This window comes from Apis laboriosa, unplaced genomic scaffold, assembly GCF_014066325.1.
Source record: "Apis laboriosa isolate Shangri-la unplaced genomic scaffold, ASM1406632v1 scaffold112_cov148, whole genome shotgun sequence".
NCBI lineage: Eukaryota > Metazoa > Arthropoda > Insecta > Hymenoptera > Apidae > Apis > Apis laboriosa.
This window is the reverse complement of record NW_025220865.1, coordinates 1,544,712-1,568,934: the sequence shown is the minus strand read 5'-3', so window position 1 is coordinate 1,568,934 and position 24,223 is coordinate 1,544,712. Positions and strand designations below refer to the sequence as shown.

The window sequence follows — 24,223 nt, the reverse complement described above, 5'->3', positions numbered from 1 at the left end:
AAAAAAAAAAAAAAAAAACAATTATCATCGAAATATTATTATATGGAATAGGATATATTCTGCTACGCCCCGTTTTTAAATAAAGAAATATATTTAGCTTGGATACTTTTGCCAGTCGATATCGTGCTCATGATTGATTAAAAAGATACAAAATCGAATACGCTTTTTAGCAATTTAAGCTTCGAAGCAATTTGCATTGATTAAGATAACCAATAACGGAAACGCATNAAAAAAAAAAAAAAAAAAAAATAGAAAAATAGAAAAAGAAATATATCCAAGAAGGCAAGATGAATTGGCGAATATAGTATCCGCGGAAGGACTCGTTTATTCGGCATACAAACTACGTACATATAATAACTTATTACTCCTTTTTTATATGTATCTATATTATTATATATTTTCTATTCTCTCTCTCTCTTTCTCTCTACTGCACATACGAAGCTTCGTCTCGTCACTTGAATTTTTCTGAAAAGTAACTATGATCGTGTGTCATGCAATTGTGTTTGTCGTGCATGCGCTTGTGTATCGTGTGCGTGTATCGTGTCTTCGTGCAATATGTTGTGCGTCGCTTTAACACGTACAGGGTGTTGAGAAAAAGTCGAGGATAATAATTTATTGTTGAAAGTTGCTTGTATAGATATCGTTGTATAGATCGCTTTGATTCGTGATTGTGATTTTTTTTTTTTTTTTTTTTTTAGAAATTTTTCATTTTAGATTTTCTGATGATTTGTACGTTATTATTCTTATCCTCGTTTTCGTACCAAGGCTTAAGCGCTTAACGTTTTGGGCAAATTTAAATTTTCCATGCTTTTTATTATGCGCGAGCGAAAAGTGGCAAAATTAAATCGAGTAGATTCGAAAAAATTGTAATTTTTACATAAAACGCTTAATTATTTAGAAGCTTCGATGCTAATTATTTATTTTCTATCCGTACTTGTTCGTATTTGTGTATATTTTTATATTCAACTTGCTCTTTTGAATTTTTGTTTTTTTTATTATTTCAATTGCGCTTTAACAAATTTAATTATAATATTAAATTATCTATCTTTAAGGGAATATATGTACGTACCTTTTTTATTATTTTTTCAAATATATTTCCAATATATAATAATGCGATTATTTTTTTTTTTATTGAAAATCGATATAAAATTAGTTTAGTAGAGGAATGGAGATAAACGGATAAGTGGTTATATAAAAAGTTGGAGATAAAAAAATTTTTAGGCTCACGCTTTTTCCGGATGTTAATCATTACTAATATTCTTGATATTGTTAACATCCTGTACGTACAATCTGAATCGACGATGATGATGGCTGAAACAATTCTGCTTGAACGTTTCGAAAAATATATAGAATTAATAATAACTTCGATATTAATCGTTATGATATAAGCATTTTTTTTTCCAACAAATTTCTTTTTAATTTTAACCTATGATTCTCGTTAATTTACAATTCGTTCTAGATTAATATTCCAATATTGCACAAATCTTCAACTAGAAATCACATAAAAGGAAAAAAAAATTAGATATTTTTCCATAAAAATTCCATTTCCTTCAAAAATTTTTAATATGTATAAATTTTCAAATTAATTTCCTCCCGTAAAAATTCGCAAATTTATGTTATGGAACGTTAACCGTGATGAAAAACCACATTTCAACTAATCAAAATTCATTATACTCACAATTTCCGCAATCGAGAAACCGCAATTCGATTGGTCGAAACTCAAACTAGCGTATTAACAACTCTAACCACTTTAAAACCGCATTTCAATTGATCCGAATTTACACAGTTCCCTCTTATTTCCAGGGACTACGTACTTCGCGTATATTACACGTATAATATAACTTTTATTACAATCGTACGTGTCGAGAGATGTCGCGCGAGAGCAGAATCGTTTCACCGTCGTTTCACTCGGTATACATACACGTGTCGCCATTTTATTTTCGCATCGGCCTGCAAATGCAAAAAGGCGAACGCCTCCTTGGAGAACGAGAATTTATGCTCGTCGGCTGTTCCAATACTTCCGCTACCATCCTCCTTTCCCTCCCAACCGATTGTTTCCTCGATCTCTGATGCGAAATATTTATCCGCCTTTCGTGCTGGAAGAACGTGTTTAAAAACGCGACTTTTCATCATTTATTTTTTATTATAATTTTTTATATATATATATATATTTTTTTACTTTTATGCGTTTCTTCATGTACATTCGAAAAGTTATTTACATATACGTATAAAGTTATTTACGTGGAATTGAATATAATGGTTTGGGATAGATCTAATCTCTTAATCTTTTTTTTTTTCTTATTGATTTTATATATTTGCATCTTTTTATTTTTGTTCGTTTTTGGCGCGCTTTCCAATCGTGATATTAATTTAATTAATCTCTTATTTTAATATTTTCTTTTTTCGATTTCTTGTATTCGTTTTTCATATTTCTTTGTTTTTAAGTATTTGGAATCAGTGAATATAATAGTTTAGACTCGAACCTAACCTCTTTTCACTTTTTTCTCGAATTCTGTTTCATTCTCGATTTTTATTTAATGTCAACATATAAAATGTAGTATTACATAAAATATAATAGTTTAGACTCGAACCTAACCTCTTTTCACTTTTTTCTTGAATTCTGTTTCATTCTTGATTCTTATTTAATGCCAATATATAAAATATAGTATTACGTAGAATATAATAGTTTAGACTCGAACCTAACCTCTTTTCACATTTTTCTCGAATTCTGTTTCATTCTCGATTCCTGTTTCATATATAAATTATATTTTTTTTTGAGTTGTCAAATACAAATTAATTAGAATAAAGTATCAGACATATTATTCGAACATCGAAATTTTTTACTCGATATCGCGAATACAGCGGATACGTCCAGAATCATAAAACTTTCTTCATAAAGGTTTCACGAGCCGACGAAACTACGTTGATTACAGGGATTTGATGAACTCGCTTTCCAAATTTTCTTTCCGGAATCTTTCTTAAGTGCTTAAAAGGCTGAAATGTGACGTTAACCGTGACTTTATGTTGCCAACCTCAAATACCATAATTTGAAAATTGATAGTGACCCACTTTTGTCATCATTGTCAGGAAACTCGTTTCGTTTTCGACGTAGCCGTGGACGATTGCGGACGTGTTTGTGAAAAAAAGAAAAAAACAATTCGATAAAAGTAAAGTAAAAGGAATTCAGCCTCTTATTTCATCTTTACCGGTACGGTAAACAATTCGTTTTCTCCACTTTCTTTTTCCCCGAGAATTCCTTATTTTTATTAATTAATTTCTGAAAATTTAGTAACTTTTTTTTAATTATTTTTTTCCATTTGCTTGGTTTTTAAGATATAAGTAGAGAGTTGTAATTAGATTTTTTAACGAAAAAAAATTTTTTTTCTTGCATTTTTTTTTTGTAATAAAAAAACATCAAAAGCAGAGGTAATTACGTGTGAAATTATTCAATGAAATTAATTTTTTAAGAAGCAACGAAATTTTCTTGTTTAATACTGGAAGATTATTTTTTTTCTAAAAATATGTGTATAATATATTGGATAACTATCAAAAACGATTTATGTATCGATATATATATATATATATATATATTTGTTCATTATCGCAAATATTCCATGTTAAAATTCCATGTTATTTCCTCCTTTATTCCCAATTTAATTATTTGAATGTTCAACAACCGATGGAATAAAGTTGGAAACAAGTGACACCGTTAAATGTAGATTGTATCATTTTGGAATAATATTCCCACATTTAGCCAGTGGCATACCCTTATCAAGAATTTGATACGCTATCAGTGTGTCATCGTCGGTAATAATCAGGGACGAGCATAGAGATTCATATTAATCACGTTGAAACTGGAATTGCAAGGATCACCTAATTCAACCTGATACAAATCCTCGCCTACTACTTTTGCTACTATACACGGTTGTTCGAATAATATGTCTAATCGTGATCGAATTTCTTCAAAAAGATTGCTGTACAGAGAATATTAAAAAGAAGATGGACTATTTAGAATTATAGAGATATGGATATAATCGCATTTATTTTCAACTTCCTCTTCTCCCCTTCCCCTCTTTTTCCTTTTTAAATATATATTATAAACGAATTGTGAAAAATTAGAACTTTCAAACTCATAAAAAATCTTGATTCGATTCTAGAGGCGAAAACAAACGCAAAAGTTGTGTGTACAAAAATATCGATCGAGGTTTATCGATTAAGTTACAAGCAATATAAGTTTACGTCGATGAAAAGAGGCTTACACTCCATTCCCGTCTCGCTTCGTCTAACTCAATTTGCTTGAATTGCTTATAACTTGATAAATAAGCCTCGACAACATTTTTACAGATCAATTTTTATTTTAACCTCAACGTAGAATCAACAAGAATTGTTCGTACAAATATAAACGACGATGATAATAAACAAATTCTAAAGTTTAAAATTACAAAAGTTCGAAATTTCTATCGTAACATACACGAATGACAAGATGAGAATATTCAGAAAGAGATAATCCTTACCCGTGTAATATCGGCCGGCCCGAGCCTAAGTTCTCAAGCGCACAGATGTTACCTCTATTGGCAAGAATAGGAAGCTTTTTCAGATGGATCCGTGGCCGAGCTGTGGTGCTCGCTAGTAGGGATAGTGCATGTTGTGTTCGACGTGTGTTGTAATGGGAGGGCACCGGGGGTTCAGTCTCTGATGATCCAGGTGGCAAAGAAGGCGAACGTGCTGAAGAGGCGTAAATCGAGGAATCGAATGGACGTGCAACAGCAGCAGCAGCAGCAGCAACAGTCGTTGCCGCCGGTCACGATATCCGGTGGCATGTCGAGCGGTGGCGCCACCGGTGACCAAAACGACAATCAAAGGATGGAGAACGAGGGAGACGTTATCTTCTACATGGAGGAACCGAAAGCGGGCACGCCTAATCGTGCTAGACGCGACAATCGGTGAGTGGAGATCGATTTGTATATATTTTTTCTTAATTTCTTAAGGATCCGATTATTTCATTAAATAAGTAACGTATAATGCCAACGTATAATGATTAACGTGTAATGATAGGTTAAGCTTGATTTAAGGTGATTAAACGAGAGAGATTGATTAAATTAGAAACTATAGACGGATTGTTTGATTAGAGTTGAAAGAAGGGAAGAATATATTGGGTTGTTGAATCATTTTTAGATAGATTATTGAAAATTTGGAATCTCATTAATGTATAGCTTGGAATTTGAGAATCGGAACATTTTGAGGTTAGAATGTTGTTAGTGCAGATACTTTTTCTGGATAAACTTTAAGTATATGTTTAATTGAGGTAATTTTTTAAGTTGTCGTTTAATTAAATTATAATAGACGCAAATTAAGTAAATAATTACGTTATTATTCGTATATATATATATATATATACACATACTTTCATTCTCATAATTTAGCTGCTTAATTTTGTAATTAATTTTGTAATTCGCTCCAGAGAGGGAAGCTAAAAAGCCGACTGACGCGCAATATAAATTTGACATTAAATAACTTGGTAGTTTTTAATTAGTAATAATTTTAATAATTTGTATAATTCAATATTTAAAATTCTTAAAAAAAAAGGAAAAACACAATTTTAGAAATAATCGTAAGTCGTTGAAAAATTATATTTATTTTAAGAATCGTCTATTTTTTTAATTCAAACTAGAGAAATTATTCCACATCATCTACTTTTCGATTCTATACATAACTTGCAGAATCTCTTCGTATATTAGAGAAACCAAAGATTTTCGAAATTATCGAATACAATTAAAACACTGTCGTAAAAAAAATTTCGTTTATCAATATTGAACGTGAAATATCAAAGTACAGCATAAGTTGTGCGTTGTGAAGAAAATCGGTGAAAACCTTTGGAAATTTCGCAGTGAAATAATAGATAGATCGGGGAAAGTTGGCGTGACAGGAAATGTCAGCCGGCTGAAGGGCACTTTCTCTGGAGCGGCTTTGAACGTCGTGCGAACTAGTTTCTCGAGTTTGGTAGTGTGAGTAGCGTATTTCCGGTTGGCAGGGGAAGCCTCTTCACCTCGCAGACGAGCTCCGTCACGGAGGCTACCAGCGACGAAATCGACATTGATATCGAGGAACCGCAGAGGGTTACCACGTAAGTACGCTTCTTCCTTATGCCATCTCGTGCGGATTTTCGCGCGGAAATATACCTAGTTTTAGAAGGAGAGAGATAGAACGTTTTAAGAAGGAACTAGAGGGGACGAGTTGTGAGTTCTATTTATATTGAAAAAATAGTTTGAATAGTATTTTGGGGGGGAGAGGAGATATTTAAAATATATTTTAAAAGAAAGAAAAAAATGTTAAAGCATAAATTTAAAAAATAGATTGAGTAGCTTACTTAGTGTATCTTGAAGCATTTTTTAAAGTTTGGAATAAGGTTTGCACAAATTGCTAATGTATCGAGTATTTCTTAAAGATTTCAATGAATAATTGTTGATACAATTTTATCAGCTTATTAAAGAGCTCTATTTAAATACAACGTGCTTTAAAAATAATTTTTAAAATAATTTAGAAAACTTATAAACTTTAACTCGGATTCTCAGATTGTGTAATAGAAATTTTTCAAAAGTAGTAGTTATCGTTCGATTATTTTTCGTTTGCGCATCGATAACAAACAACGTGGAAAATCAAGTGTTGACCAGAAAATCGTCTGTATCTTTATGCAAATTACTTTCATTTTGCATACAGGATCGATATTAACCGAAGAATTTTCGTCCGGCACGTACATACGTACTGGTCTCTACCGTGATACAACGCTCGAAATGGCTCGAAACAGCAATTCAAACTGGATCTCGTTAGTATTAAACGCGCTACGATTCGTAGCCTCCACATTCGATCGATCTTTGAATTCACCGCAAAGGAAATACATAAAGTGTGCGGCTAGCAGAAATTTGAATTGCGGTCGAGGATTGCTGTTGAAATACATAGTGATAACGGTAGCCTTTATGGAGAGATAAAAAGGATTTTCGAATGAGGATATTTTTACTTTTAATTTCAAATTGCCAAACTTCCCTCACGATAGATTTAATTTTAATATTCGATCGATATTTTGTTCTCGTTGCTTCGATCACATTCCGTAAAAAGTGGAAAAGAGAGAAAAATTGATTTCAATATCTCTGTTATATCGTTATATAGATTTCTCTTCGGTTTTGTTCGTTAAAAATCGGCCACGATCGACTCCTCCTATTTTCATTCAATGATTGTATCCTGGAACGAAGCCGAACGTATCCGATCCTTGCCGAATTAACGCGAAGTCGAATTATCCGCTCGATCGAACACCAAGCATCGATTAATCGACTGTTTCGATATCTCGCCCGAATTTTTCCGATTCGTCCCGAAGTTTTCCGACTTCTCATCGCAATCTATCTATCTACGTTTAACCAACCATTTTTTACATACAAAGAAATTATATTATTAAATTATATTATTTTCCGACTTCTCATTGCAGTCTATCTATCTACGTTTAACCAACCATTTTTTAAGTACAAAGAAATTATATTATTAAAAAATGATCTTCGATAAATCAACGTAAAATCAACGATCGTGTAAAAAAGCGAATCCATGAGAAGCAAATCTCTCGAGCTCGTGGCATTGACATTTCGAGGAAGTCTCCATTCTCGAAAGCGGAACGGAACGTTACCTCGCTCTCCTGAAAAAAAGCTCTTCTCTTTCTCTCGTCTGTCTCTTCCACTTCTCCCCCTCTCCCCTCGAAAAAGCACCGCATGTAAGTGCTTTTTTCACCGGTGCATTACTCCGCTTCACGGACGGCCTATATCCTTTGCTAGTCTGCCACTCGAACCTCCGACACAAAGACAAGTCGCGTTTCGAAGTTTCTCTGTTTTCTGTCTACGTTCTTCTCTCTCTCTCTCTCTCTTTTTTTCTTTTTTTTTTCTCTCCCCTTTCCTTCGTTTCGAAGCGTGAGCTTTCCAACAGCTTTGCCGTTGAAACGTGAAATCGTTTGTGAAAATAGCCGACTGGGTTTTTCGCCCAGCCACTCCAATTTTTTCCTGTGAATTAAGAATTTGTGCGACACATTTGTGAATGAAGAATTGAAAAATACCGAGTCGTTTAGAATGTGGAAAGAAGGGGTGGGGGAGGGGGTGGGGAAAGGAAGATCTCGTTTTAAATTCTTTCTATTGAAGCGCGGCCACACGGATGTTTTTCTTATTATTTTCAGGAAGATTGCGGAAGCGTGATTAATTTCTGGATAGAAGAAATGACGTAGAGAGTTTTTAGAAATTATCTCATTTGTAAAATATTTTTTCTTTTTATTTAGTATGAATTCTAGTTTCAACAATTTGATATAAATGGTCTCCTCCAATAAGTGCTATTGGAATTTTCTTTTGTCTCGAGTTAAAAATATGTTGGCCATTGCTTTTCGCGGAAAAGATCAAATTTGTAAAATTTTCTCGGCGAAAATTTGATATTTGACGATTCGTCGAAAAAAGAAAAGAAAAGAAGATCTAACAAATATTACTCTCGACAATAAGAGATGTTGGAATATCAATTGTTCGAGATCATTGTTAGATAACACGAATCCTTTCCCAGAAGATATATATATATATACACGAAATCTTTCTCGTGTTCCATTTTACGCTCCGTGGCGAGGGGAGCGTTGTTTGCTCGCGGTGAACCAACGTTGAAATCGTAAACAACGGATGAACGGCGGCGGCCACTTTTCCCCGTAAAGTCTCTGCGAAGAGTTGGGAGAGCGTAGGCGGATTGGTACACGCGTGTCGCGCCATAGCGGCAGCTACTTGAATCCGACGACGAAGTGTGTTTGCGTATAATTTGGTATATCGACAGGCGATGTTAGGCGAACGATCAATAACCGTTGTCGTTTTCTCTTGAGCCGATAATTATTTTACGATATATTGGTCGTGAAACGCGGCGATAAAAAGGAATACAACATCTCTCTTCTTTAATTTCCTTTTTATTTTTTTTATTCCTACTCTGTCCTTCTTATCTCGTTTATTGGTCAAATAAGAATTTTCGAGTGAAAATATGTTAAAATTTGATATTTGACGATTTTTCTTTTCGAAAAATTCTCTCTCTCTCTCTCTCGAAATTTTAAAAATAGAAACGAATTTCGAGTGACAAATATTATATTTATTATTGTCAGTGTAAAGAATATATTGAAATATACGTGAAATATAATTTCGCGCGAGATGGAGCTATAAGAAAACGTGAATCGAAGAAAAAAATCATCTTGCGATGATTTATATCATACTCGTTGATGCACGCTTGTGGCGAATTCGCTAAAGGTAGGATCGCTGTTATTTTCAGGTTGACGGAGGCGCATCGAAACGCCATAAGGGCGATCAGGAAGATCAAGTATTTCGTGGCCAGAAGGAAGTTCCAGCAGGCGAGGAAACCGTACGATGTACGTGATGTGATCGAGCAGTACAGCCAAGGCCACTTGAACATGATGGTTCGAATCAAGGTGAGCGGCGATCCTAATCCGCCTGTCCGACCGTTCACCGACCTATACCACTTACCGACGCATCGTAATGCATGTTACCTGTCCGATAAATGTCCGATCTACGCCACTCGTCGGACTGATCACGATCGATCTATATTATCTATCTATTCCTATTTCGTTTTTCTCCTCGTATATACAATTGATATTGATAGAATTATGGAATAGCGTAATTGTGTGTGATATTAAAGATTCAAGATCGCATGATCTATGATTGCATGATCGTTCAAAGATTAAAGGGGATGGGAGGGGGGAAGCTCGAGCCCCTTCTCCGACCTCCCGATACGAATATTAATGTTTACATGTTTGCACACGCGTATCAAATATCACGGCTAATCTGGAAACGGATAAAGAATCAAAGGGAAATACTTTTTTCAAATGTAAATCCTGGTTTAATAATTTCCTAGAATCATTCCTACTACTAGAAATCTGAAACGCGATTCTGATAACTGATTTACAAAAAAAAAAAAAAAAAAAGGAAAATCAACTCGAAGCGAAATATTTCACGATATAAAATAAATAAAAATAAAATAAAATAAATAAATAAATAAAAAATGTGTGTCTCGAATTATATCTGATCTGACTTCTTGATGGTTATTATCCGTGATAATGCGCATCGATTCTCTCCGAGGAAAAGGAAAGAAAAAGAAAAAAATAGAGAAATAAAAAGAAAGGAGGAGGAAAAGGACGGAACAAAAGGAGAGAGAAAATCGGTCATCGGAGGCGAGTAACGTTTAACATTTCGCGATAGAACGCGCTGCTGCGCCGCTGTGAAAGACAATGGCGGCCTGTGTTGTATCGTTTCTCATCGGGGGAAATGCAGATTGCGCGTCGTCGACAATTATTACGTCGCTGCCAATCGCTTCGAGCCGAGTAAAGGCCGCCGTCGACGATAGGCCAAGGGTCTGCGTTTAAACGATCGAGGGACCGTATTCAAAATGCAATTATATTTTATATATTATTTATTTTATATAATTATATATATTATATATTTTATATATGCAATTATATTAAGGGATAATCTTTTCGTCGATTTACAGAGTGCGTTGATATTATTTTATTTTCATGTTTTTTTTTTTTTTTTAGATTTAATTAATGTAATAATGGAATCATCGAACTGTGATACGTTGGTTAATGGTAATCATCATCTGTTCAATAATATTCTTAACAATTGGGCTAAGTTGAAAGTAAAGTTTTGTCGGAAAGGAGGATCATCTTTCAGGAGTACAATTTTTGCATGTTTCTACGCGAAGTGGATGTTTTAAGAATTTTTCTGAAATTTAAATTTTTTAAGAAACAAAGTCGATGCAAAATTTAATTTAAGAAAAATTAATTGAAGCGTAGATTTAATACGTATCGTAATCAATACGGAATTTTCTTTGAAGATATGTTTCAAGAAAGAAGAATAAATTTTACGAAAATTTTATTATCATTAAACGAATCGATTTCGAAAAATGATACATTTTTGATTATTGCAATTTCGTATTCATTATTCAATTAGAAACAAACGTTTGTCCAAATCTAGGTTTAATTATTTTAGAAGGCCGCGATAAATAATCCTCTTTGAATCCCAGGAAATGCACAATAGCGCATTACTATTACATTATCCGGAATATCGGTGTTCAACTAGGAATTGGAATTGTTTGACCAAATTCGACATAATCCACGTTCTATACGTCACGAAATATAATGCAATAATTTTCACTTAAACAAAATGTAAACGCGATTGTGTCTACAATTAATATCTTGATATCAAAAATTTTATTAAAAATGAACATTTTGATCGTTCGTCGCTTGGAAATTTCCTTCGTTTCAATTAATCGAGAAATTTAACAAAGAAATCTTAACAAAACGCGTTTACTTACTCATTCAAGACGTGTGTTCACAAAAATTTGCACAATAATTTTATTTGCAATGTTGAGAACAGTTTGCAAGCTCGGCCGGTAACGACGAGAAATGGCGCGATTATTCAAATTGAAACCATCGATCGATATGTACGATCCAATGTGCATAGAAAGATATTATTTGTTCGAGTTATATTGTTTCGAATGGGGATCAGGCTTTATTATATGATGCGTCGATAACATCCTTAAGCCTTCATGCTACGTTAAAATAACGTTTCCCCTCTTCTCATAATTCTCAACTTTATGGTATACGTCGATTCATTGTATCATCGTGATAAACTAATAATAGTTTCCAGGCCTCTAGAGAAACTTCGATTTATTATATTATCGAATTGAGATATTATTAGAGATATAAATGTAATGTAGTTTCTTGAAATCAATCAGGAGTACAATTTTTGCATGTTTCTTTCTGTGAAGTGAATGTTTTAGGAATTTTTCTGAAATTTAAATTTTTTAGAAAACAATGTCGATGCGAAATTTAATTTAATTTAATATCGATATTATCTTATTTAGAATTTTGAAAAAGGAGATTTAAATATGTGTGCATGTTTTCTAAATTTAATTGATTAAATTTTAATTAATTATTTTTAATTTCTTATATACAAATACTTTTCTGGTTTAAAAATTTAAAAAAAAAAAGGCTTTGACCGATTTCAAAAAGATGAATTAAATCTAATCTTTGAATAATCAAAAATCAAATTGCAAAAATTACTACTTCGAATTTAAAAATTTCCGAACTAAAATTTCTAAATATAATTTAATATTTTTCGATGAGTGTAATTTTATCCTCGAAACATTGAAATCTCTTGTCAACCTGTATCAATATTAATTTATCATCGGCATTGAACAAGTTCGCGCTATTTATCGTTACTTGTTGCCCGTGAAATGGAATTAATTAACAAAGCTAATTAAACGATGCCTCGACATAATTAATTTCGTCCCCCTCGATAATGCATCGACGTTTAATGTTGTTTTTCGATCGCGGATAATGAACAAGATAATGCAATATTCGCACACGAAAATTGGCTACGCTGTGCAATCCAATTAAACGTTTCTCGCGTCTCCATGTGTACGCGATAGAACATTCCTCTGCAAAACAAGTCGTAAGTTGTAGCTGAATTGTCGTTTGTTAAGTCTAATTGATTTGGATCCACGACTAAATAAACGTGTTTCGAAGTAGTGGAAAACCTTGGATACGTGTGTTCTTATAAGAATCGAAAAGAAATGTGAAAAGCAACGATTCGATATATATATATAATGAATATACAATAATTCAAAATTTTCTTATTTAAATTTAAATGTTATTGAAAGAATTATTGAGATGAATTCGAGAGAAAAATTGATAAAATTTGAATCTGATTTATGAGTATGAGATTAAATACAATAGAGATATTTAATGATAGAAATAGTCGAACGAGAGGAAAATTTATATTTTATGCTTTTAATATTAAACCAACTTAAACGATACCAGTGAATATTAAATTCCTATTAGAATTTCAGACTGCTGCAGAAATCTAATTTTCCTTTGAAATAAAATTATGTAATGTAGCTCGAAAAAGATCTCAAGAATTATTCCTCCATTATTTCTCTCGCGATTCTAAAAATATAATATGAAACAATTCTCAAATATATATATATATATACATTGTAAATGTAACGTTCCAGATAGTAAAATTGAAAAAAAGGAAACCGCTTATTTTTATTTAATTCTGCGCTACGTTATCTCGTTAAGCGTTTAACCTGCGCCTTTTCACAGGAGTTGCAGAGGAGATTGGACCAGACCCTGGGCAAACCGGGCAGCTACCTAGCAGGAATCGACCGAGCGGGGAACGTGAAGCCAATGACTATAGGCGCACGCTTATACAGGGTCGAGCAGCAGGTGAGTTCACGACCTTTTTTCCGGCTCTGTGTCATCTCTAATACTCGTTATTTTTTTTTTTCGAGAGTGAAAACTTTTTTTCACATACATATATATTCATTTTATTTATAGATAGTGATAAGATAATAGTATAAATTCAATCGTAAAATTTTGAACATCCCTTTTTCTCACTGATATCTTAAAAATCGATAGTTTTAATTTAAATTGGATACAGACACGAGATACTTTCAATTCTGATCGAACGTTGATTAAATGGATTCGAATTTTTTTTATGAATTATTAGTGATTGTAAATATTTGAATTCGTAAATTCGGAATAGTTCGGGAAACATCGGGAGAGATCGGTTGAGATCGGTTGAGATTTGGGTACTTTCATATTACGATGAGAAGTTCGAGTGGATTCGGCAAAGATCGGATACGATCGGTTTTTCATTGTACGAATAAGCGATATAAATAGATTGTAGATTTTTCCATCTTTGCAGAAACTTATTCTGTCGTAATAAAATAGAATTTTATGAAATGAGTCCTTGATATTAGATTTGACTTGGATTTGAAAATGTTAAACTTAATCCCATCGCTACAGTTACAAGTGGACAAATGAGAAAGATATAATTTTCAATTCGATGAAGGTCTGCACAGCTTTATGCTCAGTTCATTCAGAGCATTCAGTTTCATTTCGATCGGATTAACGCGGATACAATTGTATCACGATCTCCAATAGTAGAGATTAAAAAATTTGTTAAATTATCAATATATAGGTATCTGTGTCTAGAAAACATGAATATATTATTGAAATGAATTATTAAATTGCTTTTAAATTATTAGATCATTGAAATTAATCATGCAATTTGAAATATCTATTATCAACTCTTTGTCGAATCATATTACATTTCACATAACACGTTTTCATAAAGTACATCACCCATGATTATTATTCCTTTCAAATTCATCAAGCATTAACACATTTTATTACAATATAATTATATAAAGATTACAAACTACAATCATATCAAAAATTAATATGATTGTAATTATTGTAAAAATTAATATGATTAATAATATTTATACATTATATAATCTATTTTTCCTATAATTTTATACACTTTTGTAACAAATTTTAATTTTAATTTTATTTAAAAAATTTGAAACAAAAACACAAATACAACTTTTCCTATTTCTCCTCAAACTTTCCGAACAAACTACATTTATTAACTTTTCGTTCCCAATCTTCAAAATAAAATCTTCAAATGAGAAAAAAACGAGGAAAAAAAAAAAGAAAAACGAGAGAAAGTGAAAAGAAAAATACCTCTCTGTCCAGAGAGCAGAGATTCTTCTATCCGCAGGGACGAGCGAGAAGATTGTTTCTCACATGGAAACTATTTCTGTCCGCAGTTGTCCGTGATGGACAAGAAATTGGACCAGCTGGTCTACGTGCTGAACGCGGTGGCACAAAAGCAACAAATACCCCTGAGGAGTATAGAGGACGACGTGTAACAGAAAGCCCCCGGCGAGCTCGTGCCATCTATTTCGCGATCATCGGCAATTCCATGGACTTTGCCTCGTGTTACCATAACCAACGTCGCGGCGAATATGTTAAGCAAAAGCGGTTGAATCCGCGATCGGCCTTGTGCACTCGGCTGCAAATGCAGGGATCTTTCTTACCTACGCGTACATAGATCAAAGTAACATTCGAAAGAAACTGGAGATACTGGACGATTTTTGTTCTCGACGATTGTTTTATATTAGTTATTTATGGATTTCTTATTGCTTATTTGATTGTCGATTGAAGGATATTAAATGAAATGGAGAAGAAATGGATTAAGAAATGGATGAGGATTTGGGAAATTGAAAGAAACAACGAATCACGAAAACGAAAGAAAATGATGGAAAAAAATCGAAGTTAAAAGTTTAAGATAGATTTAAAAAGATTCAAGATTTCAAAAGTAAAAATTATGAAATAAGTGGAAAAGAAGAGATTGTGCAGTTATTGGATAAGGATCGATAATTAAGAATTTATAACGAATAAAAAAGAAGAATTGTTTAAAATTAAGATTTAATTGATACCAAAAACTTAACGAAAGTTAAAAATTTATATCTATTTTTAAATAATATGGAATCTCGCCGAAAAATCTCATTGAACTTTATACGAAAATATCCAAAGGATTACAAGAAAAAAAATCATCTTTACTTTTTGCATAAATCTGGAACCAAGAATGAATTAAATATTATTCAATTTTTAAATTATTCAAATATTTAATTCAATTATCATAAAAAAAACGAATAAGAAAGATAGTACCTGAACATTCAAAGCAAAGGATCTATATATAATCAGAAAATCGTCCAATATACAGAAACTCCTTTATAATCGCAAAGAAACCAAACTAAAAAAGAAATAAAAAAAAGAAAAAAATAAAAAATATAAAAAAAAAGTTTTCTTTGACATTGTTCGTACCTCGTCTTAAAGAAAAGAAAAGGAAAAAAAGAACTAGAAAGTAAAAAAAAAGATTCGTAAAATCCTCCAGCCCAGAGGGCGCTTATCTCCGGGAAGAAATCGATCTAGATCCTATAAAAGAATTTGGCAGGAGCAAAGCTCACTTTAAACGTCGTCGCTTACATATACTTCCTCTACTGATACTGATCAGTGGTCCTCGAAGAATAGCTTTCATAAAACCGATCACGCTAAACGCACAGGAATGATTGTTCTCTTCGAACAAACTTGGGAACCGATGGAACAACGTTGGGAAAACGTTGGAACAATATAAAGTTAAATAATAAATTGAAAATAAAAATAATAATAATAATAATAATAATAATAATAATAATAATAATAAAAATAATAATAAAAATAACGAAAAACAATGGAAAATATATTCATCATGTCGATCGTGAGTTCTCGATATATAATCAGGAGAGATCGATGTTTTTGGACGATTTAAAAGCAAACGCATCGAAAGATCGATCGATAAAAAGGTGTTTATATGGTAGAATGGTGATAAGTCGATCGGTAATAAAGAATTTGTTCCGAAAAAGCAGTTTAGGTACGCGAGAGAAATGAATGCAAACGTATTGGGAACATCACTTGGGCCAACTAGGAATAATAGAGAGGAACAATAAGCAAATATAAAGAAAAACTTCCTAGGCGAGATATATCTCTATAGGCTATACATAATATATTATATATATATATATACACATATACATACAGATAAAACTTCTAGTCTCTGCTGGTAATAACGATCAATTATTAAGCCTTAAAATTAATCACGAACTTTGAATATCTTATTGCTAATCTAATTAGAAAGGAATCGAAATACATATGTGTATAACTGCGTGTACCAATGGGTACATGTATTGTACAAATACGCGGTATCGAGTTCTATATATACATTGCTAGAAAATGTTTTTTTTTCCCTCTCTCTCTCTCTCNTCTCTCTCTCTCTCTCTCTCTCTCTCTCTCTCTCTCTCTCTCTCTCTCTCTCTCTTTCCTTTCGATTTTTAGCACAAACGCGCCATCTTATATTGAATACGCGAGAACGTTACACATATATATATACGTTGCATATGAATGCTTTGAAAAATAATAAAAATGTTGAAATAATATCGTCTCCTCATACGATTGTAGCGAACAGATTTTTATTATAAAAAAAAAAAANNNAAAAAAAAAAAAAAAAAAAAAAGATCGCATCACCCTGTTCGATATGGGTGTTCGTTCCTTTTGCGAGCTGCAAATTCTTTTGGGCTTGCATTTAGCGATCTTTCAAATAGTGAATGAAGCAATATTACTTGGATGTACAGGATATTCGAGTTGCTGTTTTTAAATTTTTTTTTTTATTATATTAGATTTTTTTATATAAAAAAAATTATTAATTGATGATTGAATTAATTATAAAATGACAGTATTTGAATCATTTTGATCTCGTTCGTAATATTGTATATGTCTTTCGGAAATATGTTTTGTTTCGTATTATAAAGGGGAATGGAACACGCGATGTAAATAGAATCGCTCGTCGCTTGTATCGACTGTGTGATTCGACCGCGACATTATGCTCGAGACCAGAAAGAGCTACGCACGTACGTCGTACGAGAGTGCGTATCAAATAATTTTAATCTATTTAAAAATTGAAATAATAAAAAAAACTATTAATAAAATATTGAAAATTCAAAACAACGGTGCGTGAAAAAGGAAATTTTAATAATAATTGGAAATTATTTATTTTCAAGAATAAAATTCGGGGAAATATTCAAAGAACTTTCATTCACACATTTCCACATATTTTTTTATTGCTTTAAATAAAACTGTCGTTATATCACGAACATCCTGTATAAGCCCATACCGCTCGTGGACGTATATAAAACATAAAGAATCTTACATTCTAGTATGCCACGAAATATGTGAAAGAAACAATGGCGGTGTATATATACATATTTCAAGAGTAAAATAATAATAATAATAATAATAAAAATAAAAAAGAGAAAGAAAAACAGAAAATCGGATTATATTCTGCATATATATACATATTATGATATAAATACATTTATATTTTCTACGTAGGTTATCGAATACGTATCGGCACGTAAAAAACCGTTATTAATCGACACCGTTAAGATATTATATGCGTAAAACTCACGTCTAATTTCTAAGCGATTTGTGTGTATGCGTGAGTGTGCGTGATGTAGTACAAGAAACATTTTCCCACTTCTTATTTCTCATCCTTCGTTGACCATTCGAGTGTAAAAGAATATAAAAAAATTTAAATATGAAGAAAAATAACCAAATATATTTCTCTACAAGGCTTAATAATCTGCAGTGATTATACTAATAAATTAAACAAACAAGATCACATTTCAAATTATTTGAAATATATTCAAATTATTTGAATATATAAAATTTTAATAATAATTATTATTATTTTAAATTCCTAAAGATTTGCAAAGTTCTTATACGTGCAAATGAATGACTAATTTTATTTGTTTATAACATCCTCTATCCTTTCCAAATCTAGAAGCTGCTAATCTAGAAACGATCAAAATAACCACTTGTTTAAAAGAAAAGGAATTTTAATAATTAAAAAAAAAAATATTCATTTATTCAAGAAGAAAGAATATTATCTCAGAATATCAATTTTCTAATTCTTTAAAATAGTTAATCGATTGGAATAACTATTATTGAAAGGAATAAAACAAAAAAAAATTTTTCTCTCGAATGGTTGAAATCAACGGGCATCCTTTATCTTATTTTGAAATTCTATATTGTTCGTTTTCGCGAGACACACGAAATCTGATCTCTCGAAATTCACGAAAGTGTTTGCAAAGCGTCTCGTTTTAATCTCGACTACTCACGACTACACACACACACATACTCTCTCTCTCTCTCTCTCTCTCTCTTTCATCTCGAAGGTTTAATCGATCTCTCTGCGCGGGAAGGACCAGTCTCTTGTTAACTAGGATTACATTTATCGTCGAGCGAAATATTGCACTGAAAATATCTATCGTCTTAACTTATATTAAAGTAATGCAAATTTGTATATAATATATATACATATATATATAATACATATAGCAAGGTAGGAAACAATTTCTCAAGCGAAGCTGCTTTTAGGAGTATTTTGAAATCGAGTGGGCGGAAGGAAGATCGTGTAAGCGCTTTAATTCCGTGTCTTTTAAAATTCTTCGCGCTCTTTTATATAATACATTTCAAATTCTTAATTCGTTTTAACAAATCGAAATTTTGAAAATATTTTAAAAAGAAAGAAATTTTCGATAAATTATCTTCAAAAACTGTTTGAAATAAAATAACTTTTAATTATTTTTTTTTTTTTATTAATTAATAAAATTACATTTTGGAAGAATTTATTATACGATAAGAGCGTAAAGGATTCAAAAAAAAATTAGACACATTTTATTCCTTGACGATATTCGAAGAATTTCTTACGATTAATTATAATTATTAGTTCAATTGTAAGAAATAGGTTCTTTTTATAATTAATTGTTAACAAGACACAGAAATTCTAGTCAATCCATCGATGTACCATTAATAATTTTTATTTCCACGATTATATCATAATTCAACTTGCTCGCAATTTGATGGAATTTTTCGTTTCGTGAAAAATGTCGATAAGAGAATGAATGGGGAAAATGGAAGAAGAAGAAGAAGAAAAATATTCTGTAAAACGAGCATGATAGTACGATATAAAAATTCTATGGTGCCTCTCACTTAACTAATTCCACTATAACGCAATTGATAAAGAAGGATAGAATATTAGGCTTAAGATAGAGTTGTAAATAAAGTAGACGATATCGTAGGATTATTAATAAATTAATAATATAATAGTGGCAATACTATAATAGGTAAACGCTCCAAAGTTGAAGCACGAATTTTTCTATTTCGTAAAACAAAACCCGCTCGACGTTCATTTTCTTTCATTCGTAAGTAAAACGTTTCTCATTCAGTATAAATAAATAAATAAATAATAACAATAGAAAATTTATATATGAAAAGATATAAATAAAAATTCGATAAACTATAATTTAAAAAATATAGGATGAAAAATATAATTCTTTTTATTGAAGTTTATGATTTTATTACAACAATATAAAAAAGATTATAAATTGCATTCTTATAAATATTACATATATTGGAAAATATAATAAGAATTAACAAGGTGTGCATGCAATTTTTCTTCCACTCTGATATTTTTTTTTTTTTTTTTTATTAAGAATTTTTTATTAAGAATACGTGTAAAATATTCAAGATTGTGTAAATGAAATTAAAAAAAAAAAATTGTAAGTATTCTAATAATCAGGGATTGAATTTTAAGTTTCGAAAACTGAACGAGAAACGTTTTTTAAGAACTGTTTACTTATCCTGAAATCGAGTCAGTTCAAGTTAGACGAAACGAAGGAAACGTTAAAAGAATTATCGAATATTGAAAATGGAGCATCACTCGATGATTATATTGCCGACCATGAGTAGAGACAATCAAACAATGTTGAATACGCGCATAAACAATAAATATAAAGATTTCGTTTTTAACAATAGAATATATATCCTTGAGATTAACGATTCGAATATTCGAACACTTTTTAATTATGCAAAAATACTCTGGGAACATTTATCGTAAATTAATTAAGTAATAATCTCGGGACAACAGTGTGAAAGAATCGAGTAACTTTGAAAATCTTAAACTCGAGAACTTGGTTGTTTTTTGAATTTCGAATTTCTCCGAATGTTCTCTGAATCATCCGTTACCAGTTCTGGATGGAAAATTTTATTCTTAGTATAATAGAAAATTTATTTATCTAAAATGGAAAATCATATTTGATTAAAATTTAAAAATATGAAAAAAAGAATTAAATAAATTTTATCAATATAACGAATCGTGTTATTCTAATTGGATTTCGAAGATTGAAATTTAATAATATCTTTTGGCAAAAAAAAAATCTTAAGAATTTTCTTTCATTCGTAAATATCATACAATCTTTTCCAATCGTGAATGTATAATAGTCTGGGCCGGTTGCCTATCTATAGGCGTCTTTACCAAAAAATCATATTATCGAAACTTTATATGTAAAAAGAGATCATACATTATTTATCACTTTCAATTGTCACGCTTTTTAGATTTTATTTTTTAAAAATGAAACAATATCATACGAGTTTAAGTAATAAAAGNGCGTCTTTACCAAAAAATCATATTATCGAAACTTTATATGTAAAAAGAGATCATACATTATTTATCACTTTCAATTGTCACGCTTTTTAGATTTTATTTTTTAAAAACAATATCATACGAGTTTAAGTAATAAAAGTTAAGTAAAGTAATAAAAGTTAAGTCAAGTAATAAAATACGAAAAACTGTCCCCAGAACTGGTAACTATGATTCTCTGAATAATTTTTATCTTTCTCGCACGAATTATCCACCTTGTACGGCCTCCTTTCTCGACAATATATATATATATCTCGAATAACGTGAAATAATTTCATTTTCACTTCACTTTCTGTCACGTTGCTTGTCTAATGTATTCCTGCCGTGTAAGAGTCAACAGGATGAATAAACTACGCGTGTATTTTAAATCCGTGGTATAAAACGAGCGAAACGAGGCGTCCAAATGTTCTTACATATTTTACAACCGTATTCGTTTTTTTTTTTTTCGAACAATATTCTAACTGGACCACCGATAACTATAATAGAAAACGTTTAACTTGAATAAAAACTTAAAATTTAAATTAAAAAAAAAAAAAAAAAAAAANAAAAAAAAAAAAAAAAAAAAAAAAAAAGAAAGAATCAAATTGCGCGTAAATATAATATCATGTATATTCGTATAACACGGTAGTGTTCATCGATGCTCATCAAAACTGTAGTGATTAAACGAAGAGAAACAACATCAAAAAGAACATAAAAGAAGGATATTGAAGATATTTTAATCCCTTAACACTGAAATCTGTCTTCTTTCTTCGTTACATATTTTTTTTTCTATAATTATAAAAAAAAAAATATAACGATTATTAATAAAAATAAGTGTATAATGGGGAAAAATGAATAAACAATTATATTTATAATATTACAAAGTGTTAAAGGATTAAAATAAATTTAAAAAATTTTATTAAATCACAGGAATAAATTATTTCGTAATTGAAACGCGTTAGAAATATTCGCTTGAAAAAAAATCGTAGATCGTGCATGATCTTCGTTTGCAAAATTCGATCGATTTATTTTTCTTATTTATTCCGAGCAATAGAGAGAGAAAAAAAAAAAAGGGATTATCACGAATTGTAAAGGAAATGTTTAAAGGGTATGTACAAAAATATATATATATACATATATACATATATATAACACATCACCCTTTTCATAAATTGTTATACGATTTTTTACATTTACGATTACGATTTTGTAACTCGTGGCTTGATTGAAAAAAATTGTAAAACATTTATGACGAGGATTTCGAGAAGCAAGTAGTGTTCGCGAATCGGCCGAAAATATATACGTGTAATGTGATTATTAATAAAACGTTTAACGTGTATAATCGTGAAACGTAAATAAATAGATAATATAATATATACATATATACATATACACGCGCATGTGCTTCGTACATAATAAAAACAAATATCGTATGTATTCGTTGATATTCGATCGAGAAATTATTAAACATCATAATTTAAAACTTCGTTTTAATGCTTTGCGCCTCGGCTATAGAAACGATTAAATTGTTAATCGAACGTAAGAAAAATTTCTGAAGGAAAAAGTCAGATTTTATCGATAATCGATTAATCGAAATTGGAATTTTTCATACAAGGGAGAGCGTTTTTCAAATTATTCTTCGAGTGATTTATGAAATTTTTTTTTCATATCGAATCTATTGCTCTCCAGTATAAGATTAACGAGATGTTCAAGAGAATAATATAGTTTAAGTTACGGAAATTGATGTTATCAAGTATCAAATATAATAAAATAAAATAAATCGAAATCTTTCGCATCGAAATGTATATTGACTCTTTCGAAAAAGTAGATGGAAAATTTTAAGAAGTTTAAGAGACGAAGAAAAGAATAAGGAAAATTGAGAGGTTAAGTTTGCTTTAATCTCGAAAAGTTCGTTTCAACGGACGAATTAACAATTAAATAAATAACTATATATGGTAAAACTTTTTTTTTTTTTCAGAGTTTCTCGTGCCCTCGAGTTTTTTTCATTCGAATTACTTTTTAATCACGGACAGAACGTTTAATGAAACGCCACTTGCGTGCAACTGCGACTAATTACTCGCAATTAATTGAAAGATACGGAAGAATGATGATATAATTGGACGTATTCTATTAAGTAATATTTGTGAATGGGATCAAATTGGATGAAGACTCTTCAAATCCATTGTAACGGAACAATTCATTGTATTTATTATATTGATGTTGAAACGAATATTTCAAAAGATCAGAATGGCGTGAAATTTGAATATAAAACTTTGAGTGGGATCGTGAAACTGTTGAAACGAATGATCATGAGATGATTAAGTTAGGTTAACTTTTTTTATTTTTCTTTTTAAAAAGTTTCAAGAATTAATAAATATTTAAAGAGTTTTGATTTGACTGAAATTCTTCGTATTCAGAATAGTTAGATTAATTAATCTAAATTAACAACAAAGAAATTGCAGAGATATCGTATAATTTAAATTCAGCCGAGCGTGAAACGTTAAAACGATAATTTTGATCGGTAATTTATTAAAAATGGATAATTAGAATTATGAATAACAATTTCACGAAAATTCTGCTGTTGCTCGCAGCTTGCAATTAGAACATGTGATAACCGCTATATTCGAAACTTCTTTATTTATTCGAAATTCATTTATTCCTTCTATTTGCTCGAAATTATTAGAAACATACGTACATACTCGCGCTAGTTAAAATTAAAACTTATCGATAGAAGGTAACAAATTTAAAATTATCTATTTATCGAACGAGCAAAGAATGCAAAGAAATATCACTTTTTTCTCATTTCGTTTGTAATTCGAAATAATGATCTTTCTCTGATTCCAAAATTATTCTTTTTTCGAGTTTTATCCTATATAGATCAAAAATATTGGATAAATCAATAATTAAGTGAAGATAATGAAGGTAGCTCTAGACTTTCTTTTCTATTCACTTATATCGTGCTATTATTGGATAATCTTCTTCATTTATCTTTATTTCCTTTTAATCTAGTTTATAATATCTTCTCTTATATCATTATATAAGATATAATAAATCAAAAAAATTTATTATCCTCAATTTCAACACGATATAAGATTCTTTCATGTAGAAATTTACATCGCGTAACAATCAATCTCGCAGAATAATGAAGAAACAGATTAAATTCTTGTAACACTTTACACGTTACTATTTAAGATAATCGCAATATGGCGTCCTATAACGGGTTGAACCAAAAAGAAAAAAAAAAAAAAAAA

The 24,223-nt window shown here is 30.8% G+C and overlaps 1 protein-coding gene across 17 annotated transcripts in view; it reads left to right on the top strand.

Moving 5' to 3' along the window:
- LOC122714678 (potassium voltage-gated channel subfamily KQT member 1) overlaps positions 1-24,205 on the top strand; it is a 123,997-nt gene extending 99,792 nt beyond the window's left edge. For 12 of the 17 annotated variants that reach the window (XM_043936382.1, XM_043936346.1, XM_043936373.1 and 9 more), the window contains 5 exons: positions 4,690-4,943; positions 6,032-6,124; positions 9,316-9,472; positions 13,169-13,291; positions 14,683-19,068. In XM_043936382.1, the coding sequence (XP_043792317.1) occupies positions 4,690-4,943; positions 6,032-6,124; positions 9,316-9,472; positions 13,169-13,291; positions 14,683-14,784 (729 nt within the window). In that variant the 3' untranslated portion in view covers positions 14,785-19,068. The other 5 variants (XM_043936271.1, XM_043936253.1, XM_043936278.1 and 2 more) reach the window with 4 other exon arrangements.
- Positions 24,206-24,223: the final 18 nt, after the last annotated feature.